The sequence below is a fragment of the Anomaloglossus baeobatrachus genome, chromosome 10 (genome assembly GCF_048569485.1).
Source record: "Anomaloglossus baeobatrachus isolate aAnoBae1 chromosome 10, aAnoBae1.hap1, whole genome shotgun sequence".
Taxonomy (NCBI): domain Eukaryota; kingdom Metazoa; phylum Chordata; class Amphibia; order Anura; family Aromobatidae; genus Anomaloglossus; species Anomaloglossus baeobatrachus.
In genome coordinates, this window is record NC_134362.1 from 10,127,987 (window position 1) to 10,148,370 (window position 20,384).

At 43.9% G+C, this 20,384-nt stretch overlaps 1 protein-coding gene across 1 annotated transcript; it reads left to right on the forward strand.

Annotated features, from left to right (window-relative positions):
- The first annotated feature begins 788 nt into the window (after positions 1-788).
- Positions 789-4,523, forward strand: LOC142255022 (vomeronasal type-2 receptor 26-like). The gene is made up of 5 exons (XM_075326448.1): positions 789-871; positions 2,489-2,629; positions 3,133-3,316; positions 3,405-3,528; positions 3,619-4,523. Exons 1-5 carry the CDS (start codon positions 789-791, stop codon positions 4,521-4,523), a joined length of 1,437 nt encoding a protein of 478 aa, XP_075182563.1.
- The last annotated feature ends 15,861 nt before the right edge of the window (positions 4,524-20,384 follow it).

Here is a 20,384-nt window from a genome sequence, read left to right on the forward strand (position 1 = left end):
GGGATTCTCTACAAAGGGTTAAAAAGGAACATTTTATTTATAGTAAAGTCACTTTGTTACTTTTGAGCTCATGAAATGAGGAAACTTTGTAGAAAAATGGCTGCAATTCATAAACGTTTCACAAGATATTTTTGTTCATCCTCTTTAATTAAATCTGAAAGTCTCCACTTCAATTGCATTAGAGATGTTTCATTTTAAATAAAAAAAATAGTGACCTGCAGAGCTGAAATCACAATGATATCTTCTGAGAGAATTTTGCTTCTTTCTCCTCCTGGACTGATCTGCCCTTTTCATAATTCTCAATTCACAGGTAAAATCAGTATTCAGTGAAGAGCGATTGTTACATCACTGAGATTGGCAATGGCAGTTGGTACTGATAAAGTTCTATATAATCAGTACCAACTGCCATCTCCAATCTCAGTGATGTCAAAATCGCTCTTCACTGAATACAGATTTTACCTGTGAATTGTATGAAAAAGAATGATCCATCAAGAAAGAGAAACAGATTATTTTAATAAGATAAATTAAAAAAAATATTATTTTCCTGTGTACTATTGGTTAATAAGATAAAATTAAAATGATGATTATTATTTAAGTTGCAGGTCAGGGTGAGCAGGACGGACCAGAGGCAATGCAGCAGCGCAGGAGGTCTTGATGGATGGCATGTGGATGAGCAAGAATCAGCAGGAAGCACCACATGAACCAGATCCAGGAGTGAGGATGCATATGGGAACAGTAGATATATCGACAATCCGGAACATGCAGCAGGCAGATGGTTAATAGCAGAGATGCCTGCAATTGCCACAAGATACATAAGTCTTAACTTGGATATAGAGTTGATAGCAAAGAAGCAGGCCACAGTTGCAGCAAGGTAATCAGCGATCTGAATGTAGCTGAGTGTAGTAGAAGGTGAGGGAAAAGCACAAGTAACAGGGTGCTAAGACTTCTGAATACTTAGGCCCACATGGATGCCTGCATCAGCCTTACAAGGCCTTGGGTACTATCACATGGAGTTTTGTACAAAATTCACTGACTGACATGGTGGCAATGGGCTCTGTTCAGATTGCAGATTCTGACCACCTGATGGTTTCTCTGGTGTCTGAGATGTACACAGGCAGACAGGGCATCGACATGCTGGGTGCTGATTCACAGTTAGGCTAGCAAGAGTTAATCTCTGCTAGTTTGCTTGCTCCTTTAATCACATGACGTAGATGGCCTATCACATCTGATCCCCACCTATGTATACTGTTGGATTTCTTTTACACATGCCAGCTATAGTATATTCTGTGGTGGTCTGTGGTGTCCAAGTGTGGTGCCCCTGAGGCTTCAGTCGCCACAAGGTAATGCACCTTACTTAATGTGCGGTACTTATCCTGGATCCAGAGGAGGTCGGTACCGGTTCCACTACACACAAACTCATACACACAACCAGGTTGCCCTCCCCAATGGGGACCGGGCTAGGGTCGGGTCTTAAGGTAGTCACCAAATATGGGGGGATGCCACCCACTAGTGACAGGGAATCAGAAGAGGAGCAGCCACCAGGGGAAGTTAGGAGGTGACACAACAGTTAGAGAGTTCTCCAGCAGAAGAGGAAAGGAGCAGACAGGCTTACTGGTGGCTCTGGTGGGATGCAGGAGTCAATACGGTTGCTGAGGGTAGAGCTTAATTGCTCCCTCGGGATCAACGTAGTGCAGGGTGCAGAATCCTAGGGTGGAACAGACTTCACGTTCTTCCACCAGAATTTGCAGGACAGGGGGACTGTATATACAGTTCCCAGAGTACAGTGCTACATAGGGTCCGCAGTCATGATCTAAGTCAGGCCCCACCATGGACCCATGGCATCTGCATATGGGTCGGGAGCGAACACTTAAAGAACCGGGGTTCATAAGCACCTTCAGGCCACGGGGATCCATCTCTAAAGGCGCAAGAAGGAAGGGCCCACCGTTCACCGTACCGGTTCCAACCTCCAACGGATCTGGGATACACTGGGGCACATCACGGCGGTGATTAGTATCTCCTGGGCAATCTAAAGACTGTGAGTAAAGAAACCTTGAGCCGCAGAGACTGTGTCAGCCCATCCTTGCAGGCGCTGGCTCCTCGCGCTTTGGCGCTAACTGCCCCTACTCCCCTTATCATCTTCCCTGGGGCCCGCTCCACCTGTGGGGAGCAGAACTATCCTTGCTGCTACAACCATCCGCCCCAGAGGACAGCGACAGCAGAGGCAGCTAATCCCTGATCGCGTACCGCAGGTGGCATCACGAGACAATCATCTCCCTAGCCCTCATCCACTACTACCCTCATCCTCTCCATCCCATCCATCGCTTCCGTGGACACCTCGGGGTCGTGAAACCGTGCAGGTCACCCGTGACATCCCCCTGGCCCTTCACCGGCCCGGCAACGAGTATCCCCCCAGGCCCGATGTGGTGCTCCACAAGACTCGCTGTTGAAAGTTGTGTTTAGTTGTTCTTTTTGCTTTGTTTTCCTCCAGAATCAAAGACCAGAAAAGAGCCGCAGGCCTCTCCACCATTAGGAGTATCCCTGAGAATGGGGATATCATAGAATCTGCTAGCTTGAGGGACAACTTAGGAGCCCCGGTTCCTCCCTATCCCAAAGTCATCATGACACAGAGGTACTAGCTGGGCTGTTGCAGTACCTCAGTGCAAACTAGCACAAAAGGCGTCAGCATAGGAGAAGGGAACAAGATCCTGCCCTGGAACGACGACAAGTAACACAGTGATGTTGGAGGTTCCCTGATTTCCTAAGGAGGTAGAGCCATAAAGGAGCACGTCCATATATTCTGTCTATAATTCCGCTATGACAGACCTTGTTACAATTGCAGGTTACCGTACAGAGGTGCCCACCCTCACCTTTCTGCAAAACATTTTAAGGGCTTTCATCTCTCATGACACATATTCAATACATCATTGGGACATGCTGGCAAAACCTTTGACAACCCACAACACAACTACTGGGTGGCCACATATTGACATACAGAGCATTACATATCCACTAATAGTATCACAAAATCAAAGCTTTTCATCTTGTGCCATCCATCTCGCTATATGACGGTATCATTGTTTATTGTTATCCATAGATATTACATACGCTGAAACATTGGCAACTTTTTGGTAGCAAGGTTTTCACGGAGTATGGAGATCTCTTAGATGAATACGAAATTCATAACCACATAATAGTCAACCAAACATTGCACTCGAGCATTGTTGGTCACATTTCACCCATAATTTTAGATCATCTCAATATGCCAACCTTCTACATCAACGACAGTTTAATTCAGTGGAAAACCATTAACAATGAGGTAATGCTTTATCCTGGAGATACTTTGGGGTTCACACTTTATATTTGATACATTTTCTAATCAACAAAACACTGTCTCTTGAATTTAGAAACCAAAGTCCCAATGTACAAAAAGTTGTCTACCAGGAAGTAGAAAAGTGTCCGGAAATTCCATGTATTTTTGCTGTTACGGGTGTATTCCTTGTTCTGAAGGGGAGATATCAAACTCATCTGGTAGGTGCTACTTCTAGATTCTACCTACATTGGAGCCTTTGTCACTACTTCAGTCAAATTATGTGATATTTCTTGTTTTCTTTCCTATAGATAATGAGAACTGCAGGAGATGTCCTGACTATGAGTGGTCTAATGAGAAGAAGACTCAATGTGTCCCCAAAGTGGTAGACTTTCTCTCTTACTCTGATAAAGGTTTATCACTGATTGCTCTATCAGGATCCATTTTACTGTTTACAGTGACCGCAGTAATATTGAGGATTTTTATTAGATGTCAAGATACCCCGATCGTAAGAGCGAATAACAAGAACCTGAGCTTCGTTCTCCTGGTCTCCATCATGCTCAGCTTCCTCTGTGTCTTCTTGTTCCTCGGTCGTCCTGTGGATATTACCTGCATGATACGTCAGATCTGCACTGGACTACTACTCTCAATATCCATCTCTTCATTGTTGGCCAAGACCATAACGGTTTACATTGCGTTCAAAGCCACCAAACCTGGAAGTGTATGGAGAACATGGACTGGAGTGAAACTCCCTAATTGTGTGCTCCTGATCTGCTCCTCCGTCCAGGTGGTCATCTGTATGAGTTGGGTGACCCTCTGCCCCCCCTTCCAGGAGCTGGACACACAGTCTTATACGGAGAAGATCATAGTTCAGTGTAATGAAGGCTCCGATCTTTGGTTCTACTCTGTCCTGGGTTATATGGGGATTCTGGCCGCTGTTAGTTTTATTACAGCTTTCTTAGCCCGGACATTACCGGACAGTTTTAATGAGGCCAAGTACATCACCTTCAGCATGCTGGTGTTCTGCAGCGTCTGGATAGCCATGATCCCAGCTTATCTCAGCACCAAAGGCAAATACACGGTGGCCGTGGAGATATTCGCCATCCTGACCTCTAACGCTGGACTCCTAGGCTGCATATTTTTCCCTAAATGTTACATCATTCTCTATAAACCTGAGCGAAATACAAAGTCCTATATTATGAGGCGGATTGTGTGAGGTTGAACGTCATCAAATCTTTGAAGAGATATGTCTTGTGCTATTACTGTGTACAGATTTCATTTTATGTTGATGTAGAGTATTGAAGAAAAATTGAATTTAATTCATTATAATACAAATCTCTGAATGAAACATTTGTGCGTGCCGCCCTTTGTTTGTAGAGCATTATCAGTAACACCGGGGGGCTGCAGATGTTACGCAGGGGCAGAGAAGGACGTCTGTGAGGAGCAGCTTCAGCCAATAGCTGCAGATTAGGATGTGACATTGAGGAACAGCACAAGGAGGAACAATGTACAGAGAAGCTTTATGGTCAAGGGTCTATCCCCTGTTGATATGATATGGAATAACGTTTGGATCACTAGGGGTTCCCAATGACTCTGGAGGTGAAAGTCGAAATTCAATCTTGTGAAATTCAGATGGCGCTGTCCAGAGCTCCGTTCTCATTGTTGTCAATGTTTAGCATGGCTTCTGGTTCTTGGACTGAGTTTGTTGAGCTTGTGGAGGAGTGACAGCTTTTACCTAAATAAGATTCATTATCTAGAAAAACTCTCACATTTCACCTTCAGATTTTTTTTATTAGTTGTGAATTTAAATACGGGATATTTGGAATTTAACATTTTCAATTTCTTATTCTTAGATTCCAAAGTGTTAGGCCGCGTTCACACGGTGTTCCTCTCTCCGTTCAGTGGTCCCATCAGGGCCTCCGTTCAAACCCCCCGCAAAACAGATTTGGACATATGCGTCAATGGGGCCACTGATTATAATGCTGCGGATGGAGTTACCGTTTGCTCTGTCTTGCACCATTTTCGGGGGTATATGCTTACTGGAAGCAGACACTCAGATGCAGCCTACTACGACTGGGTGTCCACCTCCAGTACACGTATACCCCCGAAAATAGTGCACGACAGGGCACTCGGTGACTCCATCTGCAGCATTATAATCAGTGGCACCGTCGGTACATACCTTCAAATCCCATGTTGCGGTGGGTTCGGATGGAAGACCCAACGGAACCACTGAATGGGGAGAGGAACGCAGTTTGAAAGCGCCCTAACTCACCTGTTCCAGCTCCAGAACTGAGCTCTGCTCCCTTTCTCTATTGCTGGCTTCTTGTGTGCTAGTCCTCACCATGTACGTATCCAACAACTCTGATGTCATCAACCAACTCTTTTCATGGCTGGCTCAGGCAGCTTTTCGACACTGGAGTATTTGGGTTGCATTTTTGTCTGCTACTGTGTATTTTTCTGCAATTAAGCCACACCCCATAATACATTCTGCTCAAGTCAGCTTCTGATTATCTGTTCAGTATCTCCAGACTGCTATCCAGTAACCAGCTATTTCTACAAGCTCAGTCCTGCTATCATGGTGCTGTCTGCATAAAATCGGCTATCAAGGTACCTGAAACCGAACACGTCTCTGCTATTCCCAATGCTGATATCACAGCATATGTGCAGAAAGTCAGTGCCATCTGGTGAAATGTAATGTTGCCTGCCTTTCACAATACTCTGCATCTCTTGGAAAAAGACAAAGGGGATCTTATTCACTAATGAATGGTAAGCAGCTACTTCTGTTCAATGACCCTGTATCTGGGTAATATATTCAGATGAGCCCTTTAAACTTGGCAATCGCTCTCCAACAGATAATTATGTGCCCGCTGTGAGCCCCATTACTACACGTGTAAAAGATGTAAGGATACCTTCAAATAATACAGAGATAATATAGGCTGCTTAATATCACCATATACTGCCAAAGTAAAACAGCCCACATAATATCATAATACACAGTGCCTTGCGAAAGTATTCAAACACAAACCCCCACACCCGTGCAGGATGAGAGATATGCATTATCATTGGCTGTCGGGCTTACACAAATTGGTCAGTTTGTAAACCAAGTATCTCATTTTCTCCAATAGCAGTAATGCAGTGCCAAAGTTCCTATATTCAGTGTTTACATATTTTAGCTTATCAGAGTGCTGCTGTACATATTTTTATTATTACAGGAATGGGACAAGGATGGGCACATTAATAAAGGATGGGAAAAAGGATGGGCACATTACTACAGGATGGGGACATTAATACAGGATGGGAAAAAGGATGGGCACATTACTACAGGATGGGAATAAGGATGGGCACATTACTACAGGATGGGGAAAAGGATGGGGACATCACTACAAAATGGGGACAAGGATGGGCACATTACTACAGAATGGGAAAAAGGATGGGCACATTACTACAGGATGGGGACAACGATGGGGACATTAATACAGGATGGGAAAAAGGATGGGCACATTACTACAGGATGGGGACATTAATACAGGATGGGAAAAAGGATGGGCACATTACTACAGGATGGGAATAAGGATGGGCACATTACTACAGGATGGGGAAAAGGATGGGGACATCACTACAAAATGGGGACAAGGATGGGCACATTACTACAAGAGACAAAGATGGGCACATTACTACAGGATGAGGACAAGGAAAGGTACATTACTACAGGGTGGTGACAAGAATGGGCAGAATACTACAGGATGAGGACAAGGATGGACACATTACTACAGCATGGGGACAAGGATGTGGCACATTACTACAGGATGGAGACAATGATGGGCACATTACTAGAGGATGGGGATAAGGATAAGCACATTACTACAGGATTGGGACAAGGATGGGCACATTACTACAGGATGGGGACAAGGATTGGAACATTACTACAGGATGGGGACAAGGATGGTCACATTACTACAGGATGGTGACAAGGATGGACACATTACTACAGGATGAGGAGAATGATGGGCACATTACTACAGGATGGGTCCAAGGATGGACACATTACTACAAGATGGTGACAAGGATGGGCACATTACTACAGGATGGAGACTAGAATGGGGCACATTACTACAGGATGGGGACTAGAATGGGGCACATTACTACAGGATGGGGACAAGGATTGAAACATTACTACAAGATGGGGACATTACTACAAGGGGACAAATATGGGGCCAAGGAAGTAGACACCATTACAGTATGGGGACAAGGATTGGAACATTACTATAGGATGGAAACATTAATACAGGGTGGGGCCATGAATGGTGCACATTACTACATGATGAGGAAAAGAATATGGCACATTACTACAGGATGGGGACAAGGATGGGCACATTACAACAAGGGGACAAGGATGGGCACATTACTACAGGATACTGACAAGGATGGGCACATTACTAAAAGGGGACAAGGATGGGCACATTACTACAGGATGGGGACAAGAATATGGCACATTACTACAGGATGGGGACAAGGATGGGCACATTACAACAAGGGGACACGGATGGACATATTACTACAGGATGGAAACATTACTACAAGGGGACAAGGATGGGGCTAAGGATGAAGACATTATTACAGGATGAGGACAAGGATTGGGATATTACTACAGGATGGGGACAAAGATGGGCACATTACTACAAGGAGACAAGGATGGGACACATTACTACAGGATAGTGACAAGGATGGGGCACATTACTACAGGATGGGGACAAAAATATGACACATTACTACAGGATGGGGAAGAGGATGGGCACATTACTACAGGATGGGTTCAAGAATGGGGCACATTACTACAGGATGGGGACAAGAATATGACACATTCCTACAGGATGGGGACAAGGATGGGCACATTACTACAAGGGGACAAGGATGGACACATTACCACAGGATGGGGACATTACTATAAAGGGACAAGGATGGGGCCAAGCTTGAAGACATTACAGGATGAGGAAAAGGATTGGGATATTACTACAGGATGGGGACAAAGATGGGCACATTACTACAAAGGGACAAGGATGGGCAGTTTACTACAGGATGGGGACAGGATGGGCACATTACTACAAGGAGACAGGGATGGGACACATTACTACAGGATAGTGATAAAGGATGGGCAAATTGCTACAAGTGGGCAAGGATGGGCATATTAAAAAAAGGATTTGAACAAGGATGGGGCATTACTATAAGGGGACAAGGATGGGCATATTACTACAAAGGGACAAGGATGGGACACATTACTACAGGATAGTGACAAGGATGGGGCACATTACTACAGGAAGGGGACAAGGATGGGCCCATTATTACAAGATGGGGAACAATAAGAAAAAAACAATTGCTCTTGGAAGAAGGGGGAATTACTGTGCAAAATGAAAAAAATGCCCAGGCCTTAAATTGCACCAATCACCAGGATTTTCCTATATAACCTAAGGCCAGTGCTATACTGGAATGATCATGCTGGTTCTACACATACCTTTAGTTGCCAGCTAGAATGTATAGGTTTTGAAACAAAAGCAAGTAAAGTTTGTAAAATGAGCAGCTAGTTGAGTGGCAGCAGCTGCCGATCAGCTGATAGCTGGGGTGGGTATTCATAGTGATTCCCATCATCCTTGCCTTTCCATCCTCCCCCTGTTATTTATGCTAATTATATTATAGAATCAGTTTACTAAGTGACTAGAAGGACCTGTGTTGATGTCATACCAAGGTGACCAGAAGGGGTGGGGCCTGAGCTGACATTAGCACAGGTCCTTCTAGCCACTTAGTAAAATGATGCTATAGTAGAATTAGCATAAATAATGGGGGAAGGATGGATGTACAGGCAGGGGGCGAAAATCACTATGAATACCCACCCAAGCTATCAGCTGATCGGCAGCTGCTGTCAATCAAAAAGCTGCTCATGTTACAACCTTTACTTGCTTGTGTTTCAAAACTTATACATCCTAGCTGACAACTACAGGTATGTATAGAACCAGCCTGATGATGCCAGTATAGCACTGGCTTTAGATTATATAGGAGAATTCTGGTGATTGGTGCGCTTTAAAGGGTTATATGTCTACTGTCTTTATGATATGAAGCAGCCAGTACACTAGTTAATAGTACATTTGCTAAAAAGAAGGGTAAGGGTTGGCAGTCAAAGCTTCTTGTCTGAACAGATGTGTAATAGAGGTGATGTGGATGATCCCCCTTTGAATGGGTTTAGTTAGGTAGAAGAAGCCATTGCTGAAGTTCTCGAGGAGCCTGCAGGACTCTGGTCAGGTCACTTACGTCTTGTATGTTAAAAATGGTCGACCTCTTAACTTGCCGTTGTCCTGGCAATACCAGATCTGACCTTTTGGGGAGCTAGGGATGAGCCCCATTATTTCTCCCAGCTCAGAGTGTCCTGCATTAAGGCTGCACACGTCTTGTACATTGTCTATTTTATCATTTTCTTAAATTAATAAAAATAAATAAATGAAAAATGTATTTTAGAGTTTTCTCTCCAGACATTACATATAAGAATAATCCCAACAGTGAGCAAACACCGGTCTAAAATCAGGTCTGTGTGCGTCTGAGCTCCTTATAAGACGTCTGACTATTCCAGCTCCTTACACTGACAGACGCCTCGGAGTCTCCAGAGCCGCTGATTTGTCTCCTGCACGGACACAATCTCCACATTACAGAGATCTTCTCTCTCCCTGGAAATGCTCTTATTCCTGATGTTGCTGTTGCTTTTATTATTCTTGCTGTTTTTGACACCTTGTAGTTCTGGAATTAAAACTCCATCGTCAGCTTGTAATCTGCAAATTGCCCCGACCTACGAGGACTATGAATATGTGCAGGATGGAGACATCATCATCGGGGGAATGTTCTCCGTTCACTGCTTGACCGAACAAAAATCAACACCAGAAAACCCATTTATCATCAAGTTATGTTGCTCAGTTAAATTTTAATAAATTTTCAACATAAAAGTGTGGGTCAATTATTATTCAACCCCTAGGTTTAATATTTTGTGGAATAACCCTTGTTTGCAATTACAGCTAATAATCGTCTTTTATAAGACCTGATCAGGCCGGCACAGGTCTCTGGAGTTATCTTGGCCCACTCCTCCATGCAGATCTTCTCCAAGTTATCTAGGTTCTTTGGGTGTCTCATGTGGACTTTAATCTTGAGCTCCTTCCACAAGTTTTCAATTGGGTTAAGGTCAGGAGACTGACTAGGCCACTGCAACACCTTGATTTTTTCCCTCTTGAACCAGGCCTTGGTTTTCTTGGCTGTGTGGTTTGGGTCGTTGTCTTGTTGGAAGATGAAATGACGACCCATCTTAAGATCCTTGATGGAGGAGCGGAGGTTCTTGGCCAAAATCTCCAGGTAGGCCGTGCTATCCATCTTCCCATGGATGCGGACCAGATGGCCAGGCCCCTTGGCTGAGAAACAGCCCCACAGCATGATGCTGCCACCACCATGCTTGACTGTAGGGATGGTATTCTTGGGGTCGTATGCAGTGCCATCCAGTCTCCAAACGTCACGTGTGTGGTTGGCACAAAAATCTCGATCTTGGTCTCATCAGACCAGAGAACCTTGAACCAGTCTGTCTTAGAGTCCTCCAAGTGATCATGAGCAAACTGTAGACGAGCCTTGACATGACGCTTTGAAAGTAAAGGTACCTTACGGGCTCGTCTGGAACGGAGACCATTGCGGTTGAGTACGTTACTTATGGTATTGACTGAAACCAATGTCCCCACTGCCATGAGATCTTCCCGGTGCTCCTTCCTTGTTGTCCTTGGGTTAGCCTTGACTCTTCGGACAAGCCTGGCCTCGGCACGGGTGGAAACTTTCAAAGGCTGTCCAGGCCGTGGAAGGCTAACAGTAGTTCCATAAGCCTTCCACTTCCGGATGATGCTCCCAACAGTGGAGACAGGTAGGCCCAACTCCTTGGAAAGGGTTTTGTACCCCTTGCCAGCCTTGTGACCCTCCACGATCTTGTCTCTGATGGCCTTGGAATGCTCCTTTGTCTTTCCCATGTTGACCAAGTATAAGTGCTGTTCACAAGTTTGGGGAGGGTCTTAATTAGTCAGAAAAGGCTGGAAAAAGTGATAATTAATCCAAACATGTCAAGCTCATTGTTCTTTGTGCCTGAAATACTTCTTAATACTTTAGGGGAACTAAACAGAATTCTTGTGGTTTGAGGGGTTGAATAATAAATGACCCTCTGAATAAACTTTTCACAATTTAAAAAAAAAACGAAATAACATTCTTTTTTGCTGCATTTCACACTTCCAGGCTGATCTACAGTCCAAATGTCACAATGCCAAGTTAACTCCGAATGTGTAAACCTGCTAAATCTGCAGGGGGTTGAATACTACTTGTAGGCACTGTACCTGCCATCAACTATGTGTCTGGCTGCCATCTTAAACTGTAATTCTCTTCTTGCATGGATTGGGAAGAATATGACACTCCCGTGGTTTACCAGGAGTCAGATAATATGCACCTATCACATCTCCACCTGAACCTGCTCCATCGACTTCTGCTTCTATCACCAGGTGCCTTAGAATTAATTCTATGGACAGAAATGTCAGGACCAAATGCTCAGTGCAGGTGTAGAGACTAGCATGGCTGGGACCTGTAGTGTTGCCCAGCCTGGCAGCATGTATGTGTGCTGTCCAGCAGAAGTAATCAGCTTCAAGTTGTAGTCAACTGGACATCACCCCATGCTACTTATCTCCAAGCATAGTGCTGGGACTTGCCAGTTATAGTTTAACTTGCTCTGGTTCACTCCCACTTCTCAAATCCTTTGAAGTCTATATTCTCAGTTCCGACCTTGGCCTGAAATTAGACTTTCCCGTTACCTGACAATTCTGTTCATGTCCATGATCTCCTGTCATTGACTTGGCTACCTGACCCTTCACTGCTAGTCCACTCCACTGGCCAACGACTACTCTGTAGACCTAACCCAGGGTCGCCTATATAGGTACTGAACCTAAAGGGTGAAGGCCACAACACCCACTTGGACTCAACAAAAGTTAACTCATTAGATGCCAAATATTTTGATTGCAAAGATTCCGGCAACAGAGAGGAAACATTTAAAAAAAATGGGGAAAAAAGGTATTATTTTGCTCTACAGCCACTGATATCCTTTTACAAGCCATAGCTGTAATGAGTATGGAGGGAGCAGTCACACTCGGTGCATGATGGAGCCCAATGTTGCCTCTGCCCTATTCAGACACATCATTATTATACATGGCAGGTGGTAGTTTGGGAGCGGATACAGATTTTGCATTCTACTATATTATTCTTGTTATCATCATTAGTGACCAATAAAATAATAAAACTACATTAACTGCAAAAGTATAATCCACATGTAAGATAGTAATAAATACATCAATCACAACTGGTCTATTCTCACCACAGGCCGCTACGTCAGTTCTACAGGAATCTCCAACTTTTTCTTTCTGCCATCAATTATCTGAACAACGATCCATCACTTTTACCAAACATGACTCTGGGATATCACTTTTTTGATTCATGTTCAAATCCTCGAAAGGCAATTAAAAATGTATTACAAATATTATCGGGGCCCGGGGTGACCGTCCCAAATTATTCCTGCCGAAAGAAGAGGAGATTGGGCGGGATTATCGGGGATCAGAGCTCTATCACAATTTTACCTATATCACAACTACTGGCGCCGTATATGTATCCGGTGGTGAGTAATGAGCCCTAAGCTTACATGTAAGGCATCTGTTCAACTTGTGCATAGCTTCCGATGCGAGAGCATTGGAAGCAAAATGCTAATGACCCTCTGCTGAGATTGTGAGGCGAGGGTCCTGCGACTGTGATCCACCTTGCAATCAGATCACAGAGCCGGAGAAGAAGAGTGAGCTTAGGGTAGAGCCCTCTTCCCTCTGTACTAGTCTGTCTACTGTAACTTGTATACAGTTAGGTCCAGAAATATTTGGACAGTGACACAATTTTGGCGAGTTGGGCTCTGCATGCCACCACATTGGATTTGAAATGAAACCTCTACAACAGAATTCAAGTGCAGATTGTAACGTTTAATTTGAAGGTTTGAACAAAAATATCTGATAGAAATTGTAGGAATTGTACACATTTCTTTACAAACACTCCACATTTTAGGAGGTCAAAAGTAATTGGACAAATAAACCAAACCCAAACAAAATATTTTTATTTTCAATATTTTGTTGCGAATCCTTTGGAGGCAATCACTGCCTTAAGTCTGGAACCCATGGACATCACCAAACGCTGGGTTTCCTCCTTCTTAATGCTTTGCCAGGCCTTTACAGCCGCAGCCTTCAGGTCTTGCTTGTTTGTGGGTCTTTCCGTCTTAAGTCTGGATTTGAGCAAGTGAAATGCATGCTCAATTGGGTTAAGATCTGGTGATTGACTTGGCCATTGCAGAATGTTCCACTTTTTTGCACTCATGAACTCCTGGGTAGCTTTGGCTGTATGCTTGGGGTCATTGTCCATCTGTACTATGAAGCGCCGTCCGATCAACTTTGCGGCATTTGGCTGAATCTGGGCTGAAAGTATATCCCTGTACACTTCAGAATTCATCCGGCTACTCTTGTCTGCTGTTATGTCATCAATAAACACAAGTGACCCAGTGCCATTGAAAGCCATGCATGCCCATGCCATCACGTTGCCTCCACCATGTTTTACAGAGGATGTGGTGTGCCTTGGATCATGTGCCGTTCCCTTTCTTCTCCAAACTTTTTTCTTCCCATCATTCTGGTTCAGGTTGATCTTTGTCTCATCTGTCCATAGAATACTTTTCCAGAACTGAGCTGGCTTCATGAGGTGTTTTTCAGCAAATTTAACTCTGGCCTGTCTATTTTTGGAATTGATGAATGGTTTGCATCTAGATGTGAACCCTTTGTATTTACTTTCATGGAGTCTTCTCTTTACTGTTGACTTAGAGACAGATACACCTACTTCACTGAGAGTGTTCTGGACTTCAGTTGATGTTGTGAACGGGTTCTTCTTCACCAAAGAAAGTATGCGGCGATCATCCACCACTGTTGTCATCCGTGGACGCCCAGGCCTTTTTGAGTTCCCAAGCTCACCAGTCAATTCCTTTTTTCTCAGAATGTACCCGACTGTTGATTTTGCTACTCCAAGCATGTCTGCTATCTCTCTGATGGATTTTTTCTTTTTTTTTCAGCCTCAGGATGGTCTGCTTCACCTCAAAGGGGGGTAAAGGGAAAAGTGCTAGGAAGGCTAGTCCTGAACTGACACACCCCAATAGGTTTGCAAACTTGGCAGATGAGGGGGATGTCATTACAGGGGTAACACTGCTGCAGCAAGGCATGACCTCTGAACGCCAGAGGAGTGTCTGCTCCAGTAAGGGGGGGAATAGGAGTGCAGGGCAGGCAAGACAGGTACTGGTAGTGGGGGACTCAATTATTAGTGGGACAGATAGGGCAATCTGTCACAAAGACAGGGATCGCCGAACAGTGTGTTGTTTTCCTGGCGCTCGAGTTCGGCACATCGCTGATCGGGTTGACAGATTACTGGGAGGGGCTGGGGAGGACCCAGCGGTCATTGTACACATTGGCACAAATGACAAAGTTAGAGGTAGGTGGAAGGTCCTTAAAGATGATTTCAGGGAATTAGGTTGTAAGCTTAAAGCATGGACCTCAAAGGTGGTATTTTCGGAAATACTACCTGTGCCACGAGCCACACCAGAGAGGCAAAGAGAGATCAGGGAGGTTAACAGGTGGCTCAGGAATTGGTGTAGGAAAGAGGGTTTTGGGTTCCTGGAGAATTGGGCCGATTTTTCAGTTGGCTACAGATTCTATGCTAGGGATGGGCTGCATCTTAATGGGGAAGGTGCAGCTCTGCTGGGGCAGAAAATGGCTAGAAGGTTGGAGGAGTGTTTAAACTAGGAATGGGGGGCGAGGGTATTCACTTTATAGAAGGGGAATGTAGTGCAGATAGTGACCAGGCACAAGTAATGAAATTGGGGGTGGTACAGGGGGAAGGGTTAGGACAGTTAATACAGTGAGCAGGAATACAGGTACAGAGTCATACGTAACGTGCATGTACACTAATGCCCGAAGCCTCACAAATAAGGTGGAGGAATTAGAATTAATATTGTTGGAAGAAAATTATGATATAGTGGGGATATCAGAGACATGGCTGGATGAGAGCTATGACTGGGCTGTTAATTTCCAGGGTTATAGCCTATTCAGGAATGACCGTACAAATAAGCGAGGGGGAGGTGTGTGTCTATATGTAAAATCATCCTTAAAACCCATCCTGCGTGACAATATATGTGAGGGTACTGAGAATGTAGAGTCCCTATGGGTGGAGATAAGGGGGGGGAGAATGAATAATAAAATACTGATAGGGGTGTGTTATAAGACGCCGAATATTATGGAAGAGGTAGAGAATCTCCTCATAAAGCAAACTGATAAAGCAGCGAGTCTCGGAGAGGTAATTATTATGGGGGACTTTAACTATCCTGATATAAATTGGGGAACAGAAACTTGCAGTTCCAGCAAAGGAAATAGATTTTTGATAACAATGAAAGATAATTACCTTTCACAAATGGTACAGGACCCCACAAGAGGGGGAGCACTACTAGACCTTGTACTAACCAATAGGCCAGACCGCATATCAAATATACAAGTTGGGGGTTACTTGGGGAATAGTGATCACAAAATAATAAGTTTTCATGTATTCTTTAGTAAGATGTCTAGTAGAGGGGCTACAAGGACACTAAACTTCAGGAAAGCAAATTTTAAACGGTTGAGAGATGATCTTAGTGCAATAAACTGGGATGATGTACTAAGTAATAAAAGTACACAAAGCAAATGGGAGACTTTTATGAGCATCCTGAATAGGGCTTGTGCAGAAAATATACCCTATGGGAACAAACATGCTAGAAATAGGAGGAAACCCCTATGGCTAAATAGAGCTGTAAGGGAAGCAATAAAAGAAAAACAGAAAGCCTTAAAAGAATTAAAGAGGGTAGGTAGTGATGAGGCATTATATAATTATAGAAAATTAAATAAAATATGTAAAAAGCAAATTAAGTTAGCTAAGTTTGAGACAGAGAGACTCATTGCGAGAGAAAGTAAAAATAATCCTAAAATATTCTTTAACTACATAAACAGTAAAAAACTGAAAAGCGATAGTGTTGGCCCCCTTAAAAATAGTCTTGGTGAAATAGTGGAAGGGGATGAGGGTAAAGCCAACCTGCTGAATGACTTTTTTTCTACGGTTTTTATACAAGAAAATGCCATGGCAGATGACATGACCAGTGATACCATAAATTCACCCTTGAATATTACCTGCTTAACCCAGCAGGAAGTACGCCGCCGCCTCGAAATCACTAAGGTTGACAAATCTCCGGGCCCGGATGGCTACACCCCAGAGTACTACAGGAATTGAGTTCTGTGATAGATAGACCATTATTTTTAATCTTCTCAGATTCCTTAATAACAGGGTCGGTACCGCAGGACTGGCGCATAGCAAATGTGGTGCCAATATTCAAAAAGGGGACAAAAACTGAGCCGGGAAATTATAGGCCGGTAAGTTAACCTCTACGGTTGGTAAAATCCTTGAGGGTTTCTTGAGAGATGCTATACTGGAGTATCTCAAGAAAAATAACCTTATGACAGAGTATCAACATGGGTTTATGAGGGATCGATCCTGTCAAACTAATTTAATCAGCTTCTATGAAGAGGTAAGTTCAAGTCTGGACCAGGGAAATGCAGTGGATGTTGTGTATATGGACTTTTCAAAAGCTTTTGATACGGTGCCACACAAAAGGTTGCTACATAAAATGAGAATAATGGGGATAGGGGAAAATATGTGTAACTGGGTTAAAAACTGGCTCAGTGATAGGAAACAAAGGGTGGTTATTAATGGTACGTACTCGGACTGGGTCTCAGTTCATAGTGGGGTACCACAGGGGTCAGTATTGGGCCCGCTTCTTTTCAACATATTTATAAATGACCTTGTTGGGGGCATGCGGAGTAGAATTTCAATATTTGCAGATGATACTAAACTCTGCAGGGTAATCAATACAGAGGAGGATAATTTTATATTACAGGGAGATTTATGTAAATTGGAGGATTGGGCTGAGAAGTGGCAATTGAAGTTTAATGTAGATAAATGTAAGGTCATGCACTTGGGTAGAGGAAATATCATTTATGATTATGTACTTAATTGTAGAACACTGGGTAAAACAGACACAGAAAAAGACTTGGGTGTATGGGTGGATGGTAAACTTCACTTTAGTGGACAGTGTCAGGCAGCTGCTGCCAGGGCTAATTAAATAATGGGATGTATTAAAAGACGGTATAAGTGTTCATGAAAAAAATATAGTTCTACCTCTGTACAAGTCACTAGTGCGACCGCACGTAGAATACTGTGTACAATTCTGGTCACCGATATATAAGAAGGACATAGCTGAACTGGAGAGGGTGCAGAGAAGAGCGACCAAGATTATTAGAGGAATGGGTGGGCTGCAATACCAAGACAGGTTATTAAACTTGGGGTTATTTAGTTTGGAAAAACGAAGGCTTAGGGGGATCTAATCACAATGTATAAATATATGAGGGGACAGTACAGAGACCTTTCCAAAGATCTCTTTACACCTAGGCCTGCGACTGGAACACGGGGGCATCCGCTACGTCTTGAGGAAAGAAGGTTTAATCATAATCACAGACGAGGATTCTTTACTGTACGAGCAGTGAGACTATGGAACTCTCTGCCGCATGATGTTGTAATGAGTGATTCACTACTAACATTTAAGCAGAGCCTGGACGCCTTTCTTGAAAAATGTAATATTACCAGTTATGTATATTAGATTTTATGACAGGGTATTGATCCAGGGAACTAGTCTGATTGCCGGATGTGGAGTCAGGAAGGAAATTTTTTCCCCATTGGAACTTGTTTGCCACATTGGGGTTTTTTTTGCCTTCCTCTGGATCAACATGTTAGGCTACGGGTTGAACTGGATGGACTTAGAGTCTCCCTTCAACCTTAAAACTAAAAAAAAAACTATGATACAATTGAGAGTTCCTTAGACCGCATGTTGTCTGGTCACAGCAACAGCTTCCAAATGCAAAACCACACACCTGTAATCAACCCCAGACCTTTTAACTACTTCATTGATTACAGGTTAACGAGGGAGATGCCTTCAGAGTTAATTGCAGCCCTTAGAGTCCCTTGTCCAATTACTTTTGGTCCCTTGAAAAAGAGGAGGCTATGCATTACAGAGCTATGATTCCTAAACCCTTTCTCCGATTGGGATGTGAAAACTCTCATATTGCAGCTGGGAGTGTGCACTTTCAGCCCATATTATATATAATTGTATTTCTGAACATGTTTTTGTAAACAGCTAAAATAACAAAACTTGTGTCACTGTCCAAATATTTCTGGACCTAACTGTATGTATTTTGTATGTAACCCCCTTCTCATGTACAGCACCATGGAACTAATGGTGCTCTATAAATAAATAATAATAATAATAGTGAGCACTTTCCCCCTCTCTTCCACGACCTGTATCTGCATACATCGCACTGTGGTCGGATGACATGTGAGTGCAGTGCGATGTTTCACACGCACCCATAGACTTGTTTGGGTGCGTGTGAGTCGAGACTTGCTGCCAAACGCAGCATGCAGTGATTCATTTCTCAGGACAAGATGGCATGAGAAATCAATCGCAGATGGACAGTGCTGTCACAGGGTCCTTCTCCAATATCACACAATCAACAGAGCGAGAGATGAGTGAAACATTTATTCCAAGCAAAACAGAAGGTTTATAAAATAATCCACCACACACAGGGTAAAGTAGTCCAGTAATGGGATAAATGTTCAGGGGATCAGTCACAATCCTCCAGCAGTCCTTTTCCAGGGAAATTGGGGTTTCTCAACAGCTCTCTGTGGTGCTGCCTGTAGCCGCAGCTTCTCCCCCAGAGGATGAATCTTCCTGCTTGTCTCTTGTCCTTCCCAGCCTGACTGAATAATCCCCCAGGTAAATAGAGTTTGGGTGGATTCCAGGCCCCCCTCCCCCACTCCTAGGGACAGAAGCACTGCAAGGGGTTATTAACCTTCAGACAGGACAAATAATACATAAAATTGACAGAGCACCACGCCTATAATACAAACTTACACAAAATGATACAAAACCCACAATATCACACCATCACACCCTCTCCCTCCTTCTTAATAAGTTAGTGCGCCATGAGCGCTACACAGACCTCTGGCCACCTCACTTAAGTCCATGTTATTCAGCTGTCGATAGTCCCTTCTACAGCGGTAATGTTGTTAGGACAAGCTTCCCTTTGTGTCCTCCTTCACTCAAACTGTGTTTCCTGCACCCAAAAATTGACATTATAGATCTCCACGTCATTTCCTAGGAGAATATCTGCAGGCAGGCCGCCCGTCACCCCAACTAGGCATTGCTTGATCCCAAAGCCAAAGTTCAAATATACTGTCACCTTTGGGATATTTCTCCTTTGTCCTCCAGCCAATCAAAATAACAATCCCTGGTCCATGATGTATTGCCTGTTGCTGAACCACCCGGGGATCAGCTATTGTGAGAAATGCCCCAGAGTCACAAAATCCAATGACTCTCTGTCCATCCAGCACAATCTGTAAGTGCTTACTTTGATGGTAAGAGGATCTCAGAGATGTGGTTTGCACCCCACAATCTCCTAGTGTCCGACCACGAGTGTCTGAGTCATCAGGAAAGTCAACTTGAAGGGGTGAGAACTCTTTCCCCATTATATTTGACTGAAGTGAATGAACAGGTCGATTGAGTGCAAAGTTATTCCTCAATCGAACAGCAGGGCAAGTGTCTTGCAAATGCCCAGGCTTCCAACATCGATAACATTGGCGCTGCATCGTACTCCTTCCAATGTGCATTTTGAAGAAGGCAGTAGGAGAACCTGGTGACAAAGGCCGGAGCCCATACACTCCAACAGGGCCTCTATGGTGCAGGGGTCAGCGGTACACTCCAGTGGAGGTGGTTGTACCTCTTCCTCAGGTGGTATGGAATGCACAAAATGCACCGGATGAGGTTGAGGTGCAT

Coding starts and splice junctions, on each gene's coding strand:
- LOC142255022 (XM_075326448.1), top strand. CDS start 789: ATGCCTGCAATTGCCACAAGATACATAAGTCTTAACTTGGATATAGAG. Junction 872..2,488: donor CAGGCCACAGTTGCAGCAAG/GTAATCAGCGAT, acceptor GTTTTCCTCCAG/AATCAAAGACCAGAAAAGAG. Junction 2,630..3,132: donor AAAGTCATCATGACACAGAG/GTACTAGCTGGG, acceptor ACTTTTTGGTAG/CAAGGTTTTCACGGAGTATG.